This window comes from Antedon mediterranea, chromosome 10 (assembly GCF_964355755.1).
Source record: "Antedon mediterranea chromosome 10, ecAntMedi1.1, whole genome shotgun sequence".
Lineage (NCBI taxonomy): Eukaryota > Metazoa > Echinodermata > Crinoidea > Comatulida > Antedonidae > Antedon > Antedon mediterranea.
Genome location: NC_092679.1, coordinates 15,601,859 through 15,622,619, shown reverse-complemented (window position 1 = coordinate 15,622,619; position 20,761 = coordinate 15,601,859). Strand labels below are relative to the sequence as shown.

The following is a 20,761-nucleotide window of genomic DNA, read 5'->3' as shown; positions in this document are numbered from 1 at the left end:
TACCTGTAAAACTTTTCGGAAGACTGCCCATGTGTTGGGCCTAAGAAAAATAAAAATGTTAATAATGAATTCTAAAGCTGCTGTAGGCCTTATAGCTGGAATAGCAGGTTCTATATTTCTGGGATACTGTGTTTATTTCGATAGGAAAAGGCGAAGTGCCCCAGATTTTCGCCAAAAGTTGAAAGAAAGTAAGTGTGAGCCAAACGAAAGATTGTGGGTGCTGCCTGGTGATGATGATGCAGTGCAGGAGGCGGTGATGGTGGTGTCAGCTTGAAGAAATTAATTGAGTTAGGCCTAGCCTACTAGCCTACTGTAGGCCTATTTCCGTTAGGCTAGACTAGCCTAGTTATGTTTTATTTGCAAAAAGATTCAATTTAAAAAATTCCAATTACACAATGATTTTCTTAAGTTATGCGTATTTATATTTGTAAAATAATAATAAAAAAAAAGAAAGGTTTTACTTTTATTAGTTAGTTAATTACCTACCTCTCTAGCTAGCTAGTTAGGAAAGACTATAGTGTACTAGGCCTAGTAAGTAGCAGTAACCAAGGTAGGCTAGTAATTCTCAATGCTAGCGTTGTTATTTATAAAAACAAGTTTAATAATTTTCTCTTTACATAGAAAGAGCTCAGAAAGCAAAAACCAAGCCCACTTCAAAGGCCAGTCAGCAAAGTGAGGTAAGTTTTTCGGAAGTTAAAGTTAAATCAAACTTTGTATCATTTTTTTAAAGAAAATTGTTAAATTAAACAAGTTTGCTTTTGTTTTATAAAAAGCATTCAATAGGATGATAATTCACAACAGTGAAGTTACAAATTATTTTATACAGTGATTGAACTTAGTAGTAGGCCTAGTTGATGCTGAGTCAAATATATCAAGTTATCTTTATATTCCATTAAATAAAAAGAAAGTCAAAACTATTTTTCTTGCAGTTACAAACTGAATTGCGGTAAAAAGTTTCTAGATAATTTCAACGGCATGACAAAAAACAAATTCATTGCATTACAATCAACATTATTCCTATCCTATATAATAAAACATTTCATCAATCTAAATTAGTTGGCTTCTCAAATGATTCCCTACAAATATCCATGAAACATCAATTGCGCAACTCCGCTTCATTTTATTCACTGCATTTTCTTATTTATTTCTAGTTACCAGACTTGCAAAATCCTGAGGCAGTCCAGAAGTTTTTCCTTGATGAGGTACAGTTAGGAGAAGAACTTCTTGCACAAGGTAATATAGATTTACCGGTCTACTTTATTATTTTTCTCTCAGGCACAGTCAAGGATTGGCAGGGGTTAAAGTCACCATAACAGAGGCAAACAAACACAAGATGCATATAAATAAATCATTTTGCTTGACAAATCCAAAAGAAATTACTCACATTCTTTAGCTTTCGCCATCTTGGCTGATGGCTTGATCACAAGTGATCCGGTCCACTACTACTTCCTGGAAATCTGTTGTTATTGTTTCTAGGTGACGTCATACTTTTTCGTAGCAGTGATGTGTATACGTGATCGAGATATACAGCCCCTTCGTCGCGGTTGATTGCGTTAGTCCCTCTCTTTCTGATTTGGATTGCCTCTCTGATTCTACGCTTGAATGGGTTAGAGTCTGTCAAGAATTTTTTCCCAATCGATGATATGGTTTTCTTGCGCTGCATGGTCTGTGATTCACGGAAACACAAGATGCTCTACAAAAAGTTTTGAAACAATCTCTAGGATGAAGTTAAACATGTTGTGAAGAAAAAATTGTGACATCTGAAATGATTTGAACCCAGAACCTCCGTAGGCGAGCATTGAAACCATCAATCTAAAACTCGGTTCTGCCTCGTTAAAATATACCTTTCAGCACATGAATATATTTATTCATAAAGCTCTGTCTACAATATCAAACTAGTTTGACAAAAATAGTGTGATTTTTTTTTGTTCATACTCATCCAACAGCGTAACTCGCCAATTACAGGATAGAAACTATTTAATAATTTATCGTGCTTATAAACTAAGTCTCATTTGAGGCTTAGGGAGTGGAGTTGTAAGAGTCATGAGTTACAACCCTGAAACCAGGTCAGGATTGAACCCAGGACCTTGGGATTGGGAGGCAAGCACATTAACCACCAAGCTACACCTCCACTACATCCATTAAGTGTCCAAATATAGTAATGACTTAACATCATCATGTCCATATAAGGGAACATAATTTTTTTGTCACATAAAGTTTGATATTATAGACAGAGCTTTGTAGATTAATGGGCTATTGCTATTTTAGATTACCATTATAGCACAAAAACACCCATTTAACCTTATAATAATTTTTTATAATATTTACTGTGTTCTTTTTATTCATGTTATGCGTCAACTTCTCAGTACTGTATCTATCATTTTCCAGTATCATAGGCATATTTTGTAATACTGTATCACATATGTATCACATGTTACCCCGGTCATCATAGGCCATAAGGTGCTACATGTGATACAGTGTGACACTTACAGAATTTGTCTGTAATATGATGCAAATAATGCCATGTGTGGAGATGCAGCACAGAGAATCCTGTGTAAAGCTCTGTAGACTTGCAATGTCAAACTTTATGTGAAAAAAAATGTGATGTGGCCATAGATGGACATGATGATGTCATATCACTACCATATTTGGGCACATCAAATTTTTTTTTCAAACTAGTTAGATAGTGTAAACAGAGCTTAATATACACTCAGCTGTAAGTGTAAGCAAGCATAACAATAAGGTTTATCTTGTTTTTAATTTTTTTGCAGGCGATTTTGATAATGGTGTAGACCATTTGAGTAATGCTGTTGCAGTATGTGGACAGCCACAGCAACTTTTACAAGTTCTACAACAAACACTTCCACCTCAAGTATTCCAGATGCTGATACAGAAACTTCCAGGAACTAGTCAGGTATTTCAACCTTAATAAATTCAAATTACTGGTTTAATGGCATGGTACCAAGTTTCTTAATTGGTGGTTGTTGGTTCTTACAAGGACCAAATCTATTTTTCTTAGTGTCTTAAAGCTCTGTCTTCTATCAAACTTTATGTGACAAAAAATGTGATGAGCCCATATATGAACATGATGATGTCATATCGCTACCATATTTGGGCATATCACTACCATATTTGGGCACATCACACTTTTTTTGTCAAACGAGTTTGATAGTGTAGACAGAGATTAACAAAGATATACATTACTAATTTCTGTTCATTTCTTTCTACAGAGATTAGCAGCAGCTTCTGCAGCAGCATCAGCTTCAGGTTCATCAACAATAGCACCCTCATTGGCTGAAGATGATGAACTGGAGTAATGAAATCCAGTTTTATCAACAACTGGTTTTTTTGTAACTGACAAAAAAAAGAATTGATTTCCTTTTTACAAATTCCTAGAAAAAGAATTGTATTGGTTAAATAAACTAGGAAGTATTTTATTGTTGTTTAACCAAAGTCTTGCCTTCCAGTGCATGAAAGCTTTATTTTTAAAGTATTGTATGTTGTAATTATATATTTATCCTCAATTATAAAAGAAATCACATTCTTATAGGAACATACTTTATAGAGTTGTCAGACTTTTAATTTAAAACAAGTTTTTACCCATCATAAAATACAATAATTCTGTAATAATATATTATTACATATTTAACAGTTTTTAACTTAAAATAATTATTAAAAGGCATTCTTGTTTTTGTATTTTTGTTCTGAATTTGTAAAATTCTACCATAACAATTGTACATGATAACTACACACATTTAAAAAGCTTAATTGTACGAAATAGTGAAATTATATTTGTGAAAGTAATAGTTATAAATTGTAAAGAAATGTGACAATTATTTTAATTGAACTAATAAATAATGGCAACTTCCAATTGATGTTGGTGTTTCTTTTGGTTCACATAATCCTACTTACGACAAATTTACCATTACTGTAGAAAGGCTCTACCAGCTAAAGCTCTGTTTACACTATCAAACTAGTTTGAAAAAACAAGTGTTGTGCCTAAATGGTAGTGATATGACATATCATGGAGGTAAAAAAGTGTAGATAGAGCTTTAGATTTGCAGTTTTTGAAGATTTGCAAGTACAATTGTTACTAGGCTAGATGTGAGGCTTTATTGTATTTTGTCTTGATTGATTTATATTATGTGTTTGATTAGGGAAAGATAGCAGATATGTTTTTTTTAAATTTTTACATATTTATTCTTTGTGTTTTTCTTTCTTTTTCTTATATTTATATGTTTAAAAACAAATTCAACTTTTTTATTACTCACAATTCAATAAAAGCAATAGTTTTTATATAAATAATTTTTTTTAAAAAAGAAAATTATCTTGCCTGTGCGCGCGCGTCTGGACTAAAAGTCTATAAATTAATCTTTCTATACTGAAGAGGGCGCCATTTATTTTGGAAGGTCAGAATATCCGGGTTGTCATTTTGAAAATCCAATGAAATCGTCAGGAAAAGGTCACATGCTACTTTGGGTCACCTTAGGGTAGCAACACAAGCAAAACCCTGACGGTAAAAGAAAGTAATGGATTAACGATTAAATTTGGAACTAAACGCATTATTTACGAGCTGAATTGTGTAAAGGTTTGATATGGAATATTCCTAATATAAATGCCTACAATTTGAAACTCTGTGTTTACTAAACGGATATATTTTGAGGAGCTGAAGGGAATTTTTCGAGGCCGGCTAAGTTATTGCAAAGCGATCAAGAAGCAGTCGCTGACTGAAAAGGTCCCCAGCGTAGCCTCTCGGGCCAGCCACAATTCACTTCCAGGGAACAAGCTAGGATTAATATTGCATCCGAAGTAGATGCTCATGATCTTGGAATTTATCGTTAATTAAATTTACTCAGGAAAGCTGTATACAAAATTAATAGTAAGAAAATGAATATTAATACTAGAATAATACTAGCCCTAGGCTAGGGCCTAGGCCTAGCCTAGGTCCTATATAAAATTTAACAAATTGTGGTTTTCAGGCCTATTGGTTTATACAACACCCTAAATTTGAACACGGCTTTAATTTTTAGCGTGTTGTTCGGACCGAGGTCAACCCACCTTAACGTTTGCTGTTATACTAGAAATCACGATACCGTGTTATACCGGAAGTTTCATCAACACGCAGAGCATGCTAGGATAAAAGGTCAAATCGTTGATCGCGCTTGAATTGGCTGAGTTGTCAACAATCATCGTTGCCTCCTCGCTGTCTGATGTATTCGCGCGGTTTTTACCATTTTCATTATATTGTATTCGTTCACGTTTGCATTGTTGTTTATTTTGTTCTCGGTTCATTTAAATTAATAAAAGTTATTTTAAGGGTTTCTTTGTTTCATCTATACACTATGGAAGAAGATGCCATTTTTGCGATGTTATTTTTTTTATTCTGTTTGGAGTGGGAAACGATAGAGGCCTACTACCACTACGAGTTGGCCCCACTAGGCTAGGCGTAAGACGTGGTAGGAGGATGATTGCTGGCAGCGAAGCAGCAATAAATGGGCCCAATCTTGTTAGCAATGTCGCATGACATGATTGATATTACGACCTGTTTTAACGAGAGGTCAAAATATACCCTGAGGACACTTCCAACACGGTAACGGCGACCGGGAATCCACCAAATTTTAGGATTCAGCCAAGTAGCCTTTTTTGCAATTAAAATCTCATTACACGGAATCTCTTTGTTGTTATACAACACACTTTTCGTAGGCGTGTAGAATATGCGTGTAATAGCGTGTTGTATAAACGCGCCCTTATTTATCATCTACTAACTAAATAGGCTATCTACATACAGTAGGTAGGCCTAGGCTAGGCCTAATATTAAAGTATATTCTGTTCAGTCAGAGCAGAGTGAGTTTGTGCTCTGGAGAGCAAGAATGACTTGTTGAGACTCTCTAGGCCTACAGTATGCTAAATTTAAGTGAATGCATACCTCAGGCAAGGCAATCCCTGGAAATGAGGGTGATAGTAATGTTAATTTTGCGATAAAACAACATGGTAACTGCAAGTAATATTTTCGTTAGGGCCGGCTATATATAGGCTGATACACAGGCAACCTTGCATGTCATTTTGTTTGAACCTGTAGCAATAATCAATGCTTGGCATAACGATGGAGTAAGGTAATTAGGCGACAAACCCATTGATTCCTGTCGGCAGTAATGTTTGTACTGTACATTTTTTCCGCAAAAACTGGATCTAACCGTACTCGGTGTATTGTTGTGTAGTAGGCCTAGATTCCATGAATGTTTCTTGATATTTTTAATAAAAATTCAATAATCATGTTTTAATATAAGTGCTTTTTTTTAATTAGTGAAAATTTAACGAAACTTTGTTTTTTGAAGAAAAATGAGTCAGCTTCCAGTAGCAACGACGACTCTACCAGCTTCTGACAAGATAGATCCTTTCACTAAAAAGTCAATGCGCAAAGGGAAACAGAAAAAGTCTCAAGGATCTTCAAAATACAGGACAAAAAACAATGTGGAATTGACCCCTCTGCCCCTTCTCAAAGGTGAGTGTATAAAAAAAAAACTGTATACTTGGCAAATTTGTATTTTACATTTGTATTTACTGAAAAATTAATTCAATTAGGACAGAGTGAAAAAGGGTAACATCTGTAAGCAGATTGATGTACGCAAGCTTTGAATCTTCCTACAGTAACTATAGTACAGTGCTGGTCTATGGTTTATTATAGCCCATTTAGTCTTACTGTAATTAAAAAAAAAAAAAAACCCCAAAACTTTAATGCGATTGCGGCCAAATGATGAGGTTCAGTGATGTCAGTGCTTTTTATATAGCATACTGCACAGTAGGCCTAGTCGCAGTGCAGTTTGGCAGCCATCCTAAAACAATCCCTCTACTCTATGTATGTAATGGTGGTACTTGTATATTGATGATGTTGAGTCAATTATTATACTGTACAGTATGAATTTAGTTATATAACCGTCGGTCAAATTGGGTAGCAGCTGAAATGTTTTTTATTTTATTCAAATTTTTATACAATTACTGTTAGTGTTACTTTTAATGTATGCTGTTTGTGCATATTTCAAGTAACAGATTTAACCTTTTCAAATATGAATAATCTGGTTAGTTTTCAAATGTTGACATCAATTTGTTTTATTTGGCCTTAGGTTTTTTTAAGACATGCTTTTTGTCAGTCTTTTGTTTAGCTTATTGAAGCCTTAACCAACATTAATTCCACTCGTTCATGTCACGTTGTTATCATGAAATTCATTTTTGCCTAAATTAAAACATGCTTAGTTATAATTAGAGTAGTACTGTACTGTACTGCTACATGTCACAGTAAATGCAAGGGCGTACTTTAGCGAAGATACTGTACTGTACTGTACATCATGCAGTACTTTACATCATACTGTACAGTACAGTACTTTACAGTGTACCTGTAATGTGGAAGATAAGATTTTGAAGTTCTGTACTTACTGTACAGTAGTATACAACAGGTTAACTGAAAGATTCTAGTTACCTGTATTTTATTTTTAGTTATTTACATACAGTAGTTCCAAGGCAAAAAGAATATTTTCTTGGTGGAAGAAAGGCACTTGTATTAAGCCTGATTTAAAAGAGACGGGACTGACCTTATCATTCATTCCATCCCTGCATTCAAGTGAGTGGTTGTGAATCACTTGATATTGTATATTAATCCAGTAGTGAGTGATAAATACAATAAATATTACAGAGCCAAGTCGGTAACAATTCTGATCATGTCCAATTGTATACTACAGTACATTACTTAGCAAAAGTACACTAAAGCACAGGGTACTGTCCCTACAGTATACAGTACTATTACTATAAAAACAAATGTACAGTACAGTAAAGTAATTGTTAAATTTTAATTCTAACTAATTGATTTTCTTTAAACAAAATTTAAAAAAAAAAGGTCTACAGTACAGTAGAATTGTGAATATGAAAAAATTTTTTGTATCAGTAATTGACAATATTGGTGTTCGTTTTCCGTTAATCAAAATATGTTTTTAATGAAATATAGTAATACATTATAGTACACTGCAGCATATCTTTCTCAGTTCACACTATACATAATTTTGCATAGCAGACAAATTAATGTACAGTCAATATGGCTGAAAATGTTAGCCATATTGGATTATTTATTATGTGAATATCATTACCTTTAATACTTAAAGAACATGAATATTTCATGTTGTTTGTGATAATGTACTGTTACAGAGATTGGATTTCAACTGTTACAGTACCACTTGTTTGTGTAAATTTTTTTTTACTGACATTTTTTAGGGTCTTCATTAGCATTTCTGGACTCTAGATTTCTGTACCTGGTGTACTGTATGTTGAAAAGTGTTGTACACTTCTTATATGAAGAAAATGATAATTTGATGACTCTGGGAAAGTTTTTTACAGAATTAAATACTAACTGTTGATTACTGTAGATTAGATTTGAGAACCATACAATGGTTGCAGCAATGTTCTAAAACAAGCTTGCAAAGAAAAGTGCAGGAAGCACGAGTATCAATACTGTATCTCAGAAATGTAAGGGTGCATGCCATACCAAACAAAGGATTGAGGTACTGTAGTTGGAGGGTAAAAGCAAATACCTTTTCAGTATGCTAAGAAGGCAGCAATTACAAAACATATTTGTATCTAAACACTAGTTTTTACTGTGCATTTGACATTTCTATCTGTGTTGTATTAGGTTGACTACTGTACACTTGTACAGTAGTACAGATTGATACCATACAGTAACTATCGGCCTAAATTTGATAACCTTTAAGTTCTGTCCCCAGGGTACGCATACCCAGCCTTTGTGTAGATTAGTAATGCCTAAAGATACAAGACATGTTGGCCTACAGCTTGTATCTCTTCCTGCAACACTGTCATGTCCTTACTTAGAACAGTAACAATTTCTGACACATACAAATTGAAATGGAAATATGCCAACTCTGCGTTTAGTTTCCTTCCTAACCCAATCCCTATTTTTCCTGTTGAATTCTCAAATTTCTTCATTAGGCAATCTTGATTGTGTAATTTATTATTGTTTATTCTTCAATTAATCGTTTTCTTCCTTGTTTATTTTAAATAATGCAGTACGATCAATTAGTTTCAGTCTTAATATTATTGTTTCATTGAGCCATTAATATTAATTGTTACATCAAATATGGTACTTAGGATAGTACAGTGTTCAGTTACTGAGTTACCGTTTTGGTATCGTTACTGAAGAAACATCAATTAGCGTAATAACTGCAGTAACAGGAAGTGTTCCCATTTGATTCATTTAAATTATATTCATTATAAACAGAAACATTAAACAGTACAGTATGATAGAGTTGCATTAGACTGACTTGTCACTCACTGCACATTAAAGGCAGGAATCAATTTAATTGGTCAGTTAAATACTGGCGAGGTATACTGTATAATTAATTGATTTCAGATAAAAATTACCCATAATGAATATAGTATTAGTAATGTATACAGGTAGAAGTATACTGTACACTGTACATTACTGTGTGTATACTGTAACCACTTTCATTATAATAATACTAACATTTTTGTTGGACTTTTTGTAATACTGTACAAGAAGTAAAAAAAAAAAAAAATATTTAGAGTATTACTTTATCAAAGTGGAGAACAGTAATAACACATGGGTGCTATAATTTTTGCAAAATACATTCCAAATATAGGAGGCTATTAAAATAAATGCAATTAATGTCTTTGTAGCTGTATACAGTAGTTGTATAGTAAAACAATGGGCATAACAAGTCCAAATGTGGAATAATGTAGAGTATTTAGGTTTTTCCTTTAAAAGGTGATTCAAACAAGGCCTACAGTAGTTGTAGTTACTGTATCCAGTAGCTTGCCTAAATAAATGATAATCCAAAACAAATTTTACTGTACAGTATTTTTTGCGGGACACAGGAGATCAATTGAAATTTGGGAAAACTCCTGCAGTTATCGGGAGACTTGACATATCTTTACATACACCCTTTTCACTTTTATGATTTAAATATTCATAATGTTGATGAATCATTTGGTTGCCTTTGGATTGGAATATTATTATTGTTTTTTACTGTACAAAACTACAGTAATGAATGTTAATGTACTTTAGCATTGCATGAAAGTTTGAGGAAAAATTGTTTGCCTCAAGCAACAGCATGAAACTAGGCTGCAGTATGCCCCAGGAAAGTGGTATACAGTACAGATTTAGGAATCTGCTAATTTCCTCACTATTGTTTGTAGGCAAGTGCACTATAAAATTGACACCATGCCTTGTAAATTGATATCCTGAAATTATGATAATCTGTGATTTGTGAAGTGTGACCCAGTTATAAGCAAGAGTTTGTAATAAATAAATTGTTGCTTTGATTGCACTTTGCAGTAAAATCAGCGAGTTAAAACTTTCAAATGGACTAGCAAATTTGGGATATTTAAGTACTACATGAGTGCCATAATATCATATACAGTACAGTACATACTGTAGATGGATACCTACATTATTTGGCCCTACCTGTACACACACACACTGGGGCGTGTTGATTCCCCTGTATGCTATTGCTAACTGTAGGCGATGTGAAAGGGGTATATATACTGTAGATGGATACCTACATTATTTGGCCCTACCTGTACACACACACACTGGGGCGTGTTGATTCCCCTGTATGTTATTGCTAACTGTAGGCGATGTGAAAGGGGTACAGTATATACTGTAGATGGATACCTACTGTACATTATTTGGCCCTACCTGTACACACACACACTGGGGCGTGTTGATTCCCCTGTATGCTATTGCTAACTGTAGGCGATGTGAAAGGGGTATACTGTAGAATAGAAGGAACATTTACTATGAAACTCCGTTTACGTAGGATTTTGATGATATGAATTTTATGACGCCATACAGTATGTGAATGAAATGCATCGATATGAATTGAATGACGCGATATGAATGAAATGTTTTGAATGAAATGCTTTGAATTGAATGAAATGTTTTGAATGCTTTGAAAAGTCTTGGCGGTATGCCGCTCGTGATTTTTTTTTTCCCAACGTCTTAAGCCTTGGTACCCTCTTCTCCTCTCTTCTCCTCTCTTCTCCATTGTCATCAATATGGATCCTCTACAGCGAATCCTAACAAAACGAGGCTTTGATCCATTTAGTAGGGGAAAAAGCTACAGTAATGCGGAGAGGTCCGGTTCGTGGTCAATCTACCAAGAGAGCACGGAGGGAATGACATACGCCGCCAATAGTTCGACTTTTCCAAGCATTCAAAAAATTGTATTCAAAACGTTTCATTCAATTCATACTGATGCATTTTATTCACATCGCGTCATAAAATTCATATCATCGAAATGTTGCCATATTTTTCTGTAGCAGACTTTATACACTATTTTGAAGGTAAACAGGATGTATTTTGTGGAACAGATTACTGCTGTATTTATAATTATCATTCAGCCAACAATCCTACAGTATTGTACAGTGTATGTGTAGGCTATAAACATATTCAGCATCATGCTGTAGTTGAATCAATTACGTATTCTAGAGTAGTAGCATGAAATATTCCTTACCAGGTGCCTATAATAGTAAAGTGTAATGTGTAGTAAGAATAGCCAGCCAAAGGTCATTGAGAACATCTACAAATCAAATTTCCAGCATGTGTGTACATGTTTACTCCAGTTAAATCATTTCTAAATATATCACCTACAGTACTAATATAGTACTGTTTATTATACAGTAATATAAAATATATATTACTAACTTTTATAAATCATAGTGTTTTAAATAAATAATTGAAGCTACAGTACAGTACTGTACATCTGTATACAATTTATATGTTAATTGTTGTCATTTTGTCATTGCCATTGGTTTGAGAGTGACATTAAATCATCAGGTGTATTAGTACTTCACCTGAATTTCATTTTGGTCTTGATTTTAACAGTAATGCAAGAGTATGTACATGTCCATTGTCATACAGTATAATAGTTTTCATTATTTAATGCAACCCATGCAGTTAAAAATTCACCATATCCAGTTTGAATATGTCCTAGAAACTTATTTTAGAAATTACAGTAATAGCATTATTAAAATGTACAGTTTGCAAGCAAATTTTGACTAAGTAATAATTATGATTTGACAGTTCAATATGGCACAAAGGCTATTAATTACAGTAAAGCACTGTTTGCTATCTATACGAAATGAAGCTAAATAGTTACCGTAGTAGTAGCTATATTTAATAGAGCACTTGGCGCGTCTTCCTGGTAAGTAATTGTGTTTTCATGGGCATACAGTACTCTATGTGACGTGCAAGTGCGTTACCATAGACACAACTCAATAAGTACTAATTCTAATGATGCTATTTATTGAAACTTGGCTTATCGACTATAAATCTAATCGAATGAACTGATTAGCATTTTTTACTGTGATTGCAATTATGTATAAAACTTTCATGGTCATTCCTAGAAAAGAACGGAAGTCTGTAAAACCAACTGCGTTCAATTTGTACGACACAATTTCAAAGCTCTTGACATAATTAGTCATAGGGTTGTTCAGTCACTGATAAAGGATTCGATCGGACTTGATTTGAACCCATGACCTTTGGAAAGCTAAGCAACTAGTAATGGGTGTTTCTTGCTGAATAATGCAGTGTTATTTTAATAAGTAAAGTAGTTCAATAGGAAATGCTGAATTTTTTCTACTGAATTTTTGATTTCTTAAATCTTTGAGTAAAAAAAAGGATAAACATACAGTAGAATGCCTGTTAAAAGGGGACACCATAAGGAACCAACAAAGTGTTTTCGCTTAATTTACAGTAGATGGTATCTGACCAGTTTGCCGACTCCCAGATTGCTGACTCCCAGTTTGCCGACAATAATAAGAAAATGGTACCCTTGCTAGTTTCTTGGAAAAGCTTCCGCTCTAAAAGGTTGTTCCTCGATATGGGTGTCTCAAATCAAAGGAGGGTTTTCAATTGTACTGTTAAATATTAGCTACAGTATACAGTACTGTCATGGTAATATATATTTTTTTAAACATAAATTTTTTGTTCAGCCTTTTCCTAAAAAAAAAAAAAAAAATTGGTCATATTTTGTCTCAAAGGAAAAACTTCCTTAAAGTGTGTAGTATTTAAGGGAATATCTCCCCTACTATATAAGTGTGAATATGGCCACTGGATTTATGCATTACAATGAAACAAACACTCAAAACTATGATGCCTAAGCCTATTATGTGCCCAACATCGAGAAATCCACTGTATGCTACAGTAGCAGCTCAGCAGCTATGACATATTCACATTATAAATTCTGTTGAGTTAAAATGCCAGGTAGGATTGACGTCAAAGCATGTCGTATCATGGTCAATAGCAATAGACTAGAGTACATAGTAGTACTAAAGTATACTACTATACGGATTTAGCTATTATAAACACAGTGAATTGAATGAGACTAATTCACTGAAAGGTCAAAATGTAGTCTGTCGGTATTATTAGATGACACGGACGCATTTAAAATGTTTATTATTAATACAGTAAAAATATCCCAGTTTATTTCCATGACTTTGGAATTGAATTAGGTGAGATTTTTTTAAGGCTAATCATCCATGTCATTTTACTGTAGATGGTTAATGAAACCTTTGCTAGCTACAGTAGTACAGTATGGATTTTGTGCTGCATGATGCTGCATATGGTACTGTGTCCATACAGTAGATCTGAACAGCCCCTTACAGTACCACAGTACCTAGAATTAATTCTAATAAATAAGAGGCTACTGTATTTAAACATAATGTTATTCCATGAACTCCTATTTACAGTAAACAAAAAGCTATGACTGTAAAAAAACATAACTTGTTTATTTTTATTTAGTGAAACATTAAACGATGTATGTAATGAACAACTTGTTTATTTAATTGTTTATAATCACAGTATGAGGGGTAATTGCTAAACTGTACAAACGCCATACCTACAGTACTGTATTGTATCTGTCTACTGTAGGTTGTTTATAATTTTAAAATAATGTGGAATTCTGAAGAATTGAATAGTGTAGTGAAATGTCAATGTTGTCAGATTACATGGTGCAAACAGAGAGATTCAAAGCAATATATAAAATTGTGTTTAAACATATGCAGCTGATCAGCCTTTCTAATTGATTGAGAGTGTAAACATACAGACAGAGAAAAAAAACACACACGTGAACGCATCCTACATATCATTAATTAAGTGAAAAGCGAAAGTATGAGTATATAACTTAACTAAAGTGCAATAATACTTCTAGTACATTTATATTAAATAAAGTATGGACTATTTTACCTTAGTGTTTTATCTTTGTAGCTCTCTTCATATTTAATCTATTAACAATGTCTTTTCTAACACCGTGGATTAAGCCTTGACCTACCTCCTAAATAGATTTACCGAGACTACTTTAAATTAATCTGCAAAGTGTCGATCTTTTATTTTACATAATAAGCTAGCTTCCAACACCTCAAAGGTCAAGATGTACAATAGTTGAGTTTCATTTGCCAGGGATACAAAATGTATGCATTAGATAGAATTTCTAATAGAAAACCTTTTACATTAGGTTATACAGAAATTAGCACATCAAATTCAAGTACTGTACAGTGCCTACTGTATTGCTATTTTTTTCCCAAAAAAATTACAACCAGCAAACATTAGCTACTGTAGTTTTAAAATAAAAAACAAATCTCATAGAACATTGCTAGGATGAATTTCGAGTCGGTTCGTAAAAAAATATTATACAAAAAAAATTAAATGTACTCATCATTAGTTCAATAACCTATTTCTAAGTTGTTTCTATTAATAATGACTACTAATTATGTCTTGCCGTTACTACTTAATACTTAAGTCCAATATGTTGCTGTTGTGGGAAATTCCCTGTCGGTTATTGTACAAAATGTCAACATCTCTGATGATCTCTGATAAATTGTGATTTTTAAACAATAGATGCTTGAAGGTGGAGGATAAGACTTAGTTGATCTAGTATTTTGCGGAGGGACAGGCACTATTAATTAAGAGGCTACCTTCATTAAGTCCGGCGCACACAGTAGCTATCGGCTGAGCCAACTGGCACAAATGACACTTTGCTCACTAAAAAATTTATCGCAAACTGTGATCGCGTTCTATCGGACACATGCTAAACGCCTTCAGTACGCGATTTTCTGATTGCATAATTACTTACTACGCTATACGGCGCGCTGACATATTTTGATTAAGCAGAATATGTCATGTGCAGTGGAACTTTTAAGTTAGCGCAAACTTGAGGAAATGACAAGCGTGACAAAAAATATTAAACACGATAGATATTTTCGTCACTGGCACACGTGGTCGATTCCTCACGAATTGTCCAGCGCACACAGTGAGCAAAGTGTTATTTGTGCCAGTTGGCTCAGCCGATATCTATAGTGTGCGCCAGGCTTTAGGTGATAGAAGAAACAGTTTAAAAGTATTGATATTAGCAAGCTTTGGTTTCGGTACGGTAGACGTCCATTTTACACATGCTGTTATGATTGGTTAAATCTCTCAATCTTGATCCTCTATCGTCCCCATACAAAAACTTGCTATTTCTACTAGTAGTACCATACAGTATAGTGTACAGAGTACACCGATTGATTCAAAAATAGTTTTTTAATATCAAAAGAAACATTTTTCATGAAGAATTAATTTTGTGTATTCATTCCCATTAAAAATACAACATACTGGTTCAGTACAGTACTTCCTGTGTAGACAACCTCAATCGTGCCTTTAATTAACAATTCGTTGACCTTAATATTATTGCATAAAGTACATTATCATCATTAGTATTATGTATAATGTTTCTTTAGAATAGAAGGCCAATTTACTGATTAAATGATATATAAATTTCCTTTCTATTTTATTGCAATATGAAAATAGATCACAATCATAACACTTTTAGCGTCCGCTTGGTACTAAGTAACTAAAGTTAAGGTAGTTTACAGTAGGTCAGTTTGTCTATTGGTCAGTTTTTTCTATTGGTCAGTTTGTCTATTGGTCCATACATAGGGAACGACAGTATACACAAACATGTGACGTCCTTTTCAATTTAAAACCTGTACTGTTGGTGTCTTTGGTAATTGGCAGAATATGGATACCTCACGACGTGTGCTAGCCTTTAAATTTATTTATTGAAATTGAATAAACTTAATTTAACACATTTTCATTTTGTCATTTGCAAGGTTGCAAATTGGATTTCTACTAAACTTGTTTTCATCTTAATATTCCCAAGTGCCATTTATTCTAATTTTAGTAATAGTATATTTTTTTTATTAGATACACTACCTGCTGAACAACCAGAACTGTTTGTGAAGAAACTACAGCAATGTTGCGTGTTTTTCGATTTTATGGATGCAGTCGTCGAACTTAGGGGCAAAGAAATCAAGAGGGCGACTCTAAATGAACTTGTTGATTATATAACCAGTGGACGAGGTGTCATCACAGAAGCGGTTTATCCGGATATGTTCCAAATGGTCAGTATTTATAAAGCCTTGTTTGAAATCCCATAATGCCCTTATCCTTGTATCCTTTATTTATTTTTATTAATTTATTTGTCTAATATAGTTTATTATATATCATAGTTGTTACTTTGGGAGTATGGAACCTGAACTCTTGTTATACAGTTTCTGTGTTTTTGTATTTTTGTAACTGGTTTTTGGCAATAAATAATAATAATCCTGTGTGACAATCAACATGTTGCATTGTGGGAGAAAAGCATATTCCTGTACAGAATGGCCAAGCATCTTTTTTATGTTGCAGAGAATTTAGATTCTTAGGGCCTGTTTCTGCTGCATCAAAAATAACCGGTTAAAATCGGTGTGAATAAATTAAAATCGGTGTGAATAAATTAACTCCATTTTCTTGGCAGCAGAAACAGGACAAATTTGTGGTAACCGGTTAAAAGGCAGCGCAAAATAACCGGTTAAAAACACCAATTTAAATCGGTGTTAGAACGCCGTTTAACCGGTTATCGCTGAGCAATTCTTAGCTGCAACACGAAATAACGGTTATTTGATTGACAGTTGTGACCCCGGGTCAGATACCGTCGCATACGATGTGTGTTTTCCTCGTGGTTTTGACAGTCGAACGAAGAAGTGAACATGTATGTGGATGAATGAAATCACAAGATGTATGTTATTCAGTTGTGGGGGGAGAGAAAGTACGGGGAAGGATGGCAGGCAATAGAAAAGAATCACAGATAATAAATAAGAGCATTTTTGCGAAAGTAAAAGAGGAGTTTGGGGTGGAGTTCCGGGGACTACCCAAAGCTAAGCAATTTGAGGCGTTAGTACACACTCGCGAAGGGTATGGATGGTCCTATATAAACACCAAAACTGAAACAAAAAAGGGACTCAGAATGTTGCAAATACCTACCAAACGATAGTAGATAATGGTTAATTAATTATGAAAACTCAAATTTTATAGCAAAAATCATCCGAATTTATGTTATAAACGATGAATTTAGCAACAAAAACTTAATCCAAACGAGCGTATTTATGGCACGCCCTTAGTGCCTTTTATAGGAGAACAATGAACATTCTTACTTTGATCGTTTTACATAATATAATTTTTTAGAAAAACATCACATCGACCGAAAACAAAGGTAATCAGAGCCTTTGATAATATATTAAATATGATTTTATTAAGCATAGAAATGTGTTATTATTTATGTTAGTACATAAATATACGAAATAATGTTCAATACTCATTACTTTATTAAAGGCACTATGTGCGTGCGATATTCTATGTAGTATGACTTGGATAGGCCTACTCTCGTTTTATTTAAATTTTTGTGGCTAAACTCATCGTTTTTAACATAAATTCGGACGATTTTTGCTATAAAAGTTGGGTTTTCATAATTAATTAACAATTATCTACTCTCGTTTGGTAGATATTGCAACATTCTGAGTCTCGTTTTTTTTCCGTTTGGTGTTTTGTAGGACCGCGCTCGCAAAAGACAACAGTCGTTCACGTGTGGGAAGGGCCGTATTTCATCGCCTTTGTTGAGGATAAAAATTATCCTAGGCGATCGGGCGCTGCACGACCCTCCCCATCATGTTATTGAAGGCGCCATGAGAATTAATTTTATTAGCGATGTAAGTAGGCTTTACAAAAAACAAAACTTGTAGACCTGGAGACAACATTTTATTTTTTTAACATGTTTGAGTGAGATGTTCGGCGATATATGCACACGTGTGTACTCACGACGTCGATGTAAACAAACAGCCAACTTACTACTTCCGTCTGAGTGTATTGCATTTTGGGTAATGATGACGTTTTGCTCGACGACCACCCATAGATTTAACCGGTTATTTCGGAGCACAAATTGAGCAGAAACGCGGTCTTGTTATTGTTATCTATTTTTAATCTATTTAAAAATAACCGGTTAAATTGCGTTATGCAGCAGAAACAGACCCAGTGTAAAAGCCTTGAACCTCAATCAAACACATTCTACACATTTTACAGTACATGCTAGTTTCAAATAAATTGTTGTAAGTGTAAGTCATGCCTAGTGTACCAAAGCTTAAGTGTCTTGTGACATTGCCATTGATAGATTGAAAACACCATTACACAGAACACTTAAAGCTCTGTCTACACTATCAAACTTGATGTGACAAAATATATGGACACAATGATGTCAGCACTACCATAATTGTTTTTGTATGAAGTCTGATGTAGATAGAGCTTTACAGATATTGATTTTAAAGTTGTTTTAATCTGAACATAATGCACCTTTGCATAGTTTGTTTATGCCTAGTGTACAGTATATACCTGGATAAACAAGCAATAGCCTATACAGTATGTCTTGAAGATTAGAAAATTTGCTAAACGTCCTTCTCCATAAATGGTACAATCTGCAATCTATGTCCTCAAGTGTAGCATTCTAAAATTTTTTTTTATGCACAGTTTGTCTACCTTTACAAATGACAAGACTTCGGAATGGACACTTCCTCATCAATGAAGTTAAATACATGTATAAAGTGTCACTTTAATCCTTGTACGGTTCCAAAGCCATGGTAATGGTAGCAATGTGTAAATTGATTTTTTTTTGCCGTTAAATCCATGTATTTTGTACATATATGATATTGTGATTTGTTTTCATTTAAAATCCCAGTTTAGCAATCCATTAAGAAGATCGTTACAAACACAACATGCTTGTCAAATAATGCAATGCATCAAGTGAACTACATTAATGCCTGCCTAAGTGCTACACAAACATAGCCCTTGCTCTATCAACCGACAACCTAAATATGTAATTTACTCTGCTATATTAATACTACTTCAAGTGAATAATATTTTCATTTTGAAATCCTTTTACAAAATTATTTGTCAATTTTATAAACCGAGGAGATGAAGGTAATGATAGAAGATGTTATTTTATGTCAGAAGTTTAAAGCTTTAGTAGATATCACTGTATCAGCCATAATGAATGTTCATATGGATAATCATAAATATTCTAACTGTACAGTAGTCAACCTAAGCTCTGCCTACATTATCAAACTCTAGTGACAAAAAAATGTGATGTGCCGCCCATGGACATGATGATGTCATCATATCACTACCATACTTGAGCATATCACTACCATATTTCAGCACATGACATAAAGTTTGATAGTGTAGACAGAGCTTGACTATCAAAACCAGAAGTTCTCTATTATTTCTTTTTTACCATTAAAACCACATTCAGAATATACCAGAATTTCTAGAAATACAGTCTGGTTAGGCCAGCGAGCCAAAAGGTGTCCAGTATTCAGAGAGTTTGCTGTACAGATTCTGTAAAGCATAATAAAAGTTGTGTAAACTTTGCCAAAGCCTCTTCCAATCCATGGCAATTTAAGATTTGGTTTTTTCTTTATGGTCCAAGAAATGTTGGCAGGCAGTTTGTGCTACAGTTAGTTGTGAAACAGTTAGGCTTCCGTTTTTACCAAATCTGCACAGTTTGAAGTCTATTGTATTACTACTGTGGCTTACCTGGATAAACCAACATGCCTTTTCCCCGTCGAGGGGAAAAAATATCGAAAAGTAAAAATATTCTTAGTCTTCCCTTCCAAGCTAGTGGTATCGTCCGTGACCACACCACTATTGGTTTGTGTATTTTTAGTCATACTAGTGTTTGGCTTATTTAATTTTCCCAAATAATTCAATAAATAACTTAATAAAAATATATTTATAAAAAAAACCCAAATATTACAATTTAATTAATAATAAAAAAAAAAAAATACAGGTTGAGTAAATAAGCAAACTGTGTAACTCATGTAAATTTATTAAGTATACTTAAATCAAAATAGTTAGTATTTGTAAGGAAAAATAGGATTGCATTGAAATTGATTAGCAGGATATAGAATCTCAAAGATGACTTCTCCAAGGATAACTGGCATTAGGGTATGTTCAGACCTACGGAGTTATGCTTTCGTATCACAGCCAAGGTCATATTTTAATGAGCGTCGTAAGAGCAAAGTGTTCAGATTCATTGCAACGAAGTTGCGTTACAAACGGATATGATGTCACTCGCTGGCGATTAACCAAACTCTAACGCACGTATAGACCTAGGCCTACCTTCGTTGTTATTAAAAGTAGTAGTGGTTGGGGTAAGAGTTACAGGCCTAGACCGAACACTTGGTCTCGGCATTATCGATGGGTTGTCAGGCATACCAACCAGCCGATCGTTTTGGGGTTTGTTTTTATATTTGGTCTAGGCCTAAAATATCATTTATGGCAGAAAAATGTTCAAATCCCGTACTTGCACCGGCTCCAGACTTATTTACTCGGTCTTTC

General features: G+C 34.0%; 3 protein-coding genes across 3 annotated transcripts in view; all 3 read left to right on the top strand.

The window, feature by feature from the left end:
* LOC140060593 (endoribonuclease Dicer-like) overlaps positions 1-20,761 on the top strand; it is a 123,800-nt gene that overhangs the window by 39,982 nt on the left and 63,057 nt on the right. The gene's annotated exons all lie outside the window — the stretch shown is intronic.
* LOC140061115 (mitochondrial import receptor subunit TOM20 homolog) lies at positions 6-3,813 on the top strand. Its single transcript, XM_072107566.1, has 5 exons — positions 6-188; positions 622-677; positions 1,152-1,233; positions 2,772-2,914; positions 3,231-3,813. Exons 1-5 carry the CDS (start codon positions 56-58, stop codon positions 3,315-3,317), a joined length of 501 nt encoding a protein of 166 aa, XP_071963667.1. The 5' UTR covers positions 6-55; the 3' UTR covers positions 3,318-3,813.
* Positions 4,284-20,761, top strand: part of LOC140061114 (serine/threonine-protein phosphatase 2A 56 kDa regulatory subunit epsilon isoform-like) — a 61,102-nt gene continuing 44,624 nt past the window's right edge. The window contains exons 1-3 of the mRNA XM_072107564.1: positions 4,284-4,879; positions 6,336-6,502; positions 16,262-16,458. Of these exons, the coding sequence (XP_071963665.1) occupies positions 6,340-6,502; positions 16,262-16,458 (360 nt within the window). The 5' untranslated portion in view covers positions 4,284-4,879; positions 6,336-6,339. The remainder of the gene's footprint in view (positions 4,880-6,335; positions 6,503-16,261; positions 16,459-20,761) is intronic.

Bases quoted from the DNA above. Each gene is read 5' to 3' on its own strand.
- LOC140061115 (XM_072107566.1), top strand. From the start codon at position 56: ATGTTAATAATGAATTCTAAAGCTGCTGTAGGCCTTATAGCTGGAATA. The intron at 678-1,151 runs GTAAGTTTTTCG...ATTTATTTCTAG, and splicing joins AGGCCAGTCAGCAAAGTGAG to TTACCAGACTTGCAAAATCC. The intron at 2,915-3,230 runs GTATTTCAACCT...TTCTTTCTACAG, and splicing joins AACTTCCAGGAACTAGTCAG to AGATTAGCAGCAGCTTCTGC.